The 6,687-nt window shown below is 56.9% G+C and overlaps 3 protein-coding genes across 3 annotated transcripts; 2 read left to right on the forward strand and 1 right to left on the reverse strand.

The window, feature by feature from the left end:
• Window positions 1-677: 677 nt before the first annotated feature.
• On the forward strand, window positions 678-2,182 carry VDBG_06788 (solute carrier family 35 member E3; the record flags this gene model as incomplete). Its single annotated transcript, XM_003003180.1, has 4 exons — window positions 678-938; window positions 994-1,623; window positions 1,679-1,869; window positions 1,925-2,182. The coding sequence occupies 4 exons, from the start codon at window positions 678-680 to the stop codon at window positions 1,962-1,964; spliced, it is 1,122 nt and encodes a 373-aa protein (XP_003003226.1).
• Window positions 2,183-2,312: 130 nt separating this feature from the next.
• Window positions 2,313-3,684, reverse strand: VDBG_06789 (brix domain-containing protein; the record flags this gene model as incomplete). Its single annotated transcript, XM_003003181.1, has 3 exons — window positions 2,313-2,426; window positions 2,479-2,659; window positions 2,741-3,684. The coding sequence occupies 3 exons, from the start codon at window positions 3,682-3,684 to the stop codon at window positions 2,313-2,315; spliced, it is 1,239 nt and encodes a 412-aa protein (XP_003003227.1).
• Window positions 3,685-4,439: 755 nt separating this feature from the next.
• VDBG_06790 (glycyl-tRNA synthetase) lies at window positions 4,440-6,492 on the forward strand (the record flags this gene model as incomplete). Its single annotated transcript, XM_003003182.1, has 2 exons — window positions 4,440-6,035; window positions 6,097-6,492. 2 exons carry the CDS (start codon window positions 4,440-4,442, stop codon window positions 6,490-6,492), a joined length of 1,992 nt encoding a protein of 663 aa, XP_003003228.1.
• Window positions 6,493-6,687: the final 195 nt, after the last annotated feature.

Raw genomic sequence — 6,687 nt, forward strand, 5'->3', positions numbered from 1 at the left:
CAGAGCACCAAGGACCGCCCCCGGGCTCGGACGCCGCTTCCTAGGTAGCTCCTGCCACCCGAATCGAAACCACCTACCAGACAAGCCTTCTCAAGTCTGGTAGGAGCAGCCAAATTTTGGTTTCTTTTGGAAGGCACCCCTGCCTCCCCTACCTCTGGTTGGTCTGCCCATGCCCTTGTTATCGCGTTTGAGTCGTCCTAGCGCAGTCAGTAGCCAAAGCTTGGCTAGGTACCTAGGTACCTACCCAAGGTGCTTAGATAGATCTTCACCTTTAGACCGCAGCAGTTAGAACACATTGCGTCGTACGAGACGTGAAAGAGCCTAATTCGTCTCAAAGTGCGAGTCTCGAACGTTGTCTCTCCTGCTGATTTCAAAGCCGAGGAGTCATTCCGGTGGCTATCTAGTGGCTAGCCCGCACGTTGACAGCCCTGACCATCTCTCCTCCCTTCTAGTCTGTCCCGCATTCCATCCAGTATCCGGCCTCTGGGACGCGCCCTTACACCAGGTACGACCAAGACGGCTCTTAGCCACCAACGGCTCGTACCAAGACGCGCGCGTTTCTACATCATCAAACTTGGAAGGCCAAATAATTGCTCTCGAAGCCTCCACGTCAGCGACCTCTGCTGCTATAACTAAGGCTCAGTCATTCTTTCGCCATGTCAACGCAAGCCGTCGCCATGGATCGAGCGCCATCATTTGGCTCGTCAGCCACCGAAACAGGCACAATAGATGAACGTGAAGGCCTGACCAAATCGGCCTCCTTGTATGGAGACGAGGAGGAAGGACAGAGAGGTTCCGTCGATCACACCGACGACGATGATGGCCTGCCAGACGACCATCTGCTTGGCTCCAGGTCTGAAAAAACACAGGAACAGCCAGCCAGCTCTCGGATTGCGCTCCTATGGATGCTCATCAACACTTTGGCAACTATCTGCATTGTGAGAGATCCAGAGCTGTTTTCTCTCTAATCATGACACTAACGCAGTGCGTTAGGTCTTCACGAACAAGGCCATCTTCTCAGATCCATCATTGAAACTTTGCCAGTTGACGTTTGCCGCCTTCCACTTCTTCGTCACCTGGCTTACACTGCACCTTCTCTCCCGACCTTCTCTTGCCCTGTTCGTCCCCCGGCGAGCTTCGATCAAGGCATTGATCCCTTTGTCTGTGGCAATGTGCCTGAACGTCATCCTTCCCAACTTGTCACTCGCCTTCTCCTCGGTCACTTTCTACCAGCTCGCCCGCATTCTTCTGACCCCGACTGTGGCACTTATGAATTTCGTGCTCTACCGGGCCACCTTGCCTCGTGCTGCCATGGTCGCCTTGATCCCGGCGTGCCTTGGCGTCGGCATGGTCTCTTACTATGATACACGACCTACATCGGATGCTGCAATCAACAGCACGTCTGTGCTTGGTGTTGTTTTCGCCTTTTCAGGCATTTTCGCCTCTTCACTCTACACGGTCTGGATCGCGAGCTATCACCGCAAGCTTGAGATGTCAAGCATGCAGCTGCTGCACAACCAGGCGCCGATTGCTGCCTTTCTACTTCTATACGCTATTCCATTTGTGGACAACTTCCCGGTATGGTCAGAGGTGGCCCTTCCGCGGTGGATTCTCATCTTGATTGTGCGTTGTACATGTCTCGTCCCGGACCCTTCTCAAGAACTAACGAAACCCGCAGTCTGGCCTTTGTGCCTCTCTCATCAACATCTCCCAGTTCTTCATCGTTGCTCAGACTGGTCCTGTCTCGAGCACAGTGGTGGGCCACGTCAAGACGTGCACTATCGTGGCCTTGGGCTGGATGCTCTCCGGACGAAGTGTTGACGATAAATCTATTTTCGGCGTTCTCATTGCCATTGGAGGCATTCTTGCGTAAGTGAACCTCCGCGCCTAGCTCCTAGTACGTTTGAGTCTCAACATGATACAGGTATTCTGCGGTGATGCTCGAACATAAAGCCAAAAGCTAGTGTCGTGTCCATCTGAGTGCCACATGAGACATATTGTGGTCTGGCAGGCACTCGTTGATTGTAAATACCCCGACAGGTGGAGTTAGAGAGGACCATTGATTTCTTGGGCAGGCGAACTGCAGGGGGGCGTCTGAAAATGGCGTTCACGATCCAATATTTAGTTCAACGGTTGAACCAAGACTAGTTCAGATAGAAGCAATGACATCGGGTTGAGACAAGCTCTTCGCGTGTTCGCGATCATGGGCCTGGAATGACCGAGACACTGCCGTACATTCTCGGTGCCGAAAGCTTGAAGTATGTCATACGAGACTCGTAGGGGTATTTGATTTACAGGTTGAACCTCTTACGTCATCTCCATCTTGCCTTCCACTCCCACTGCAGGGCATCCTCGCCCTCGCTGCCGGCGCGGCCGACACCCTTGTCGACTCTCCGCAGCTTGAGAGTAAAGCGAGGTCCGACTTCCTGGCACTTTGTTAAACAATGTCTGACGGAGACTGTTCCGAGGAATACTCACTTGCAGGCCAACCCTGATGCCCTCGACGCCCTCGAGGTCCTTGCCCTCGGCGGTCGTGATGTTCTTCTCGGTCGTGCGCTTGTCACGGAAGACGTAGCGGTGGCGGCGCCAGAAGAGATAATCGCGCTGGTTGTGTACCGTCAAGACCTGGCGGCCGACAAACTCGGGCTGTGGTGGGAAACTAAGGGGGGGTGGCGCATTCATGTTAACGACTACTCTTCCGGCAGATGACTATGACCAGCAGCAGGGCGTGGGGACTTACAGTGTCTGGAAGAGCTTGGCCGTCAGCATGCCAAGGGGGGTCTTGAAGTTATTGAGCAGCAGTTCCGGGTAGTGGTTGGTGGGGTTGCCGTGGCCGGGCAGCTTCTTGCCCTCCATAAAGTTGGTGACAGAGAAGGTAAAGGTTGGGCCAGAGGGGAGGTGGACGACGGTCAGGCCAGTGAGGACCTTTTGGTCCTCACGCAGCATGACGACGGCGGTGTACTCGCGATTGGCGGCGAAGCGGCTGATCTCGCGGAGAGAATACTTGTGGCCGTAGTGGTGTTGGGTGCGGCGGATGTAGTTGGAGTTGGGGAAGAGGGTGCAGAAGATGTCGGCCTCGTGGTGGAGGGTCGAGTTGAGGGATGTCGTGATGAGGATCTTGGGAGGCGGCGGCGGGATGTCTGTGAAGAGCGTCGGGAACTTTGTCGACAGCGAGGAGGGGGTGAGGTCAAGGTTTGTGCTGGTGGTCGAGGGTGCCATGCTGTCGTCGCGTTTCGCGCGCTTCTTCTTCTCCTTCTTCTCCTCTAGCTTGGCCTGCCGTTCCTCATCGTCCTCGTCACCCGAGTCGAGCATGCTGTCGTTATCATCATCTTCGTCGTCTTCCTCCTCATCGACCTCCATCGCCTCATTGGCAGCCCGCTCCTCCTCTTCGAGTCTCCGCCTCTTGAGCTTCTCGACGTCGACAATGGCGCCCAAACTGTCGTCGTCGACATCGTCCCACACTCGCTTCGTCTCGAGGGTCTGGGGCTTGTTCTTGGCGAGTCGGGCTTCGCGAAGTTCAGGGTTCTTGGCCTCCTCTTTCCTGCGGCGGTGTCGCTCCTCATGTCGCTGCTTGTCCTTGACCTTCTTGTCTTCGATGAACATCTGCTTGCGCCTCATCTTGTTGCTCGTCTTCATGGACAACGAGGCCCCGGAGGACCGGTTGCCGGCTTTCTGTGAACCCATCGTGTCGGATTGCCTGCAGTCTGTCGAGGTGCGGTGGCCGTCTGAACTCGATTCGTACACGCAGCGAAGTCTTTCTTCAGGCCCTTGAAGAAAATCGTAGGCTGGGCCAGAGAAATTTTAGCGGGGCTCTCCAACATGCTTCGCATTAGCGGGGAGGGTCCTTTTTCAGACCTTGACTAGGATACAGCCAGTGACGAAGGGGGGGGGATAGCACCCCCTGCGAAAATGCTCATGTCAGATTCCGAGGAATTACCGACATGGCATCGCGGGGCTTGCAGCAAAAGCCCAGGCCAAGTGACAAGCGATTTTCGTTACGGGTAGTGACGCTCCACGTCAGATCAGGGTAAGGTAGACGCGCAAACACAAAACAAAGAGTCACACGCCTGCAGCAGCCGTCCCGTCCAAACCCCCAATTGAAGCTACCCACCCCCTCTGTCTTTCATTGCCCTGCAGCGAGCAACAGCCAGCGACCAGCAGCCAGATGCCTCACTGCTCCAAGAGTGGCCAGGGCCGATGACTCACCCACAGCCTGCTACCCCCCCATTCGTCTAGCTCTAATGAAGCTCCTTCGCCTTCTCACCACCCCACCACGCACCACTTCAATTCGTTCCGCTCCTAGCTTCTGCGAAGTTCGGCAGGCCACTTTTTTCTACCCCTCCCCCTCTTCGTGCTCGCGGCGTCTCTTTTCGTCCACAGCCCACCATACCCGAACACAAGTTCTGGTCTCCCGCAAGAACCAGAAAGATCACGACAAGATGTCTTCGACCGCCACCACCCTCAAGGGTCAGCCCCTCGACCGCCCCGTGCTCGATGCCCTGCTACGTCGTCGCATGTTTTTCACCCCCTCCTTCGAGATCTACGGCGGCGTCGGTGGCCTCTTCGACTACGGCCCTCCCGGCTGCGCCCTGCAGGCCAACATTATCGATGCTTGGAGGAAACACTTTATCCTCGAGGAGGACATGCTCGAAGTCGACTGCACCGTCCTGACCCCGCACGATGTCCTCAAGACCAGCGGCCACGTCGACAAGTTTGCCGACTGGATGTGCAAGGACCCCAAGAACGGCGACATTCTCCGCGCCGACCACTTTGTCGAGGACGTTCTCGAGGCACGCCTCAAGGGTGACAAGGAGGCCCGCGGCCAGAAGGTCGAGGAGGTCGACGACCCCACCAAGAAGAAGAAGCGCAAGCAGAAGACGGAGGCCATCAAGCTGGAGGATGCCGTCGTCCAGGAGTACGAGGAGGTTCTGGCCAAGATTGACAACTACAACGGCGAGGAGCTCGGCGAGCTCATCAAGAAGTTCGACCTCCGCAACCCCCTCACCGGCGTCCAGCCCTCGCCCCCCGTCTCCTTCAACCTCATGTTCCAGACCGCCATCGGCCCCAGCAGCAACCTTCCCGGCTATCTGCGTCCCGAGACGGCCCAGGGCCAGTTCCTGAACTTCGCCAAGCTCCTCGAGTTCAACCAGCAGCAGATGCCCTTCGCCTCGGCGTCCATCGGCAAGTCCTACAGGAACGAGATCTCGCCCCGTGCCGGTCTCCTGCGTGTGCGCGAGTTCCTCATGGCCGAGATTGAGCACTTTGTCGACCCCGAGGGCGGCAAGAAGCACCCCAAGTTTTCCGAGGTGGAGAACGTGGAGCTCGCCCTCCTCGCGCGCGACGTCCAGCTCGCCGGCAAGACCGATATCAAGCACGCCACCATTGGCGAGGCCGTCAGGACTGGTATGGTCGACAATGAGACTCTCGGCTATTTCATCGCCCGTATCGCTCTCTTCCTGAAGAAAATTGGTGTGGATATGTCCAAGGTTCGCTTCAGGCAGCACATGCAGAACGAGATGGCGCACTACGCCACCGACTGCTGGGATGCTGAGCTCCTCACCTCGTCTGGCTGGATCGAGTGCGTTGGCTGTGCCGACAGGAGCGCCTACGACTTGACCGTCCACGCCAAGAAGACCGGTGCCCCTCTCATTGTCAGGGATCGTCTGGATGAGCCCATTGTCCGTGAGCTCTGGGAGGTCGAGGTCGACAAGAAGAAGTTTGGCCCCAAGTTCAAGAAGGACGGCAAGACTGTTGAGGCTGCCCTCGAGGCCACCTCGCAGGAGCAGCGTGAGGCTCTCGCTAAGCAGCTGTCTGAGAAGGGCAGCCTCGAGCTCGAGGTTGCTGGCGTCGCGGACGGCAAGGTTGAGATCAGCAAGGATCTCGTGACGATTGAGTTCCGCAAGAAGGTCGAGAACACGAGGGAGTACACCCCCAACGTCATCGAGCCCTCTTTCGGTATCGGCCGCATCCTCTACTCGCTCATTGAGCACTCCTACTGGACCCGTGGCAGCGATGGCGGCGACGAGGCCCGCAGCGTAAGTGCAAAATGGTCACTCGATTGTTGACACGAACATTTTTTTTCTAACCAGTCTCTAGGTCTTGTCCTTCCCCCCGACGGTCGCGCCTACCAAGGTTCTCATCGTCCCCCTGTCGGCCAACAAGGCGTTCAAGCCCTTTATTCAGAAGATTTCGCAGAAGCTCCGCAAGGTCGGCGTCTCCAGCCGCATCGACGATTCCTCGGCGACCATTGGCAAGCGCTACAGCCGCAACGACGAGCTCGGTACCCCTCTTGGCATCACGATCGATTTCCAATCTGTGCAGGACTCGACCTACACTCTGCGTGACCGTGACTCGACCAAGCAGGTGCGCGCTGACGAGGATGCCATTGTGGCAGCCGTCCTCAGCATCGTTGAGGGTTCGAAGGAGTGGAAGGACATTGAGGCTGAGCTGCCGGCGTTTGAGGGCCAGGAGGTCGACGTTGCCGTCCGCTAAAGATACCTAACCCACTTGAGACGGTGGGGGTGCTGATTTGATTTTCTTCTTCTATTCGGAGCCCGTGGGTGTGTCGGAATGGCTGACTATGGAAATGGAAATGGAAATGGGAAATGGGGAAATGATGGACCAGGCTCCGTGTGCAGCGAGAGGGTGTGCCGCATGAAGCGCTCTCTACTTCTGCATTAGACGTTG

This window comes from Verticillium alfalfae, genomic scaffold (assembly GCF_000150825.1).
Source record: "Verticillium alfalfae VaMs.102 supercont1.8 genomic scaffold, whole genome shotgun sequence".
NCBI classification, from domain to species: Eukaryota; Fungi; Ascomycota; class Sordariomycetes; order Glomerellales; family Plectosphaerellaceae; genus Verticillium; species Verticillium alfalfae.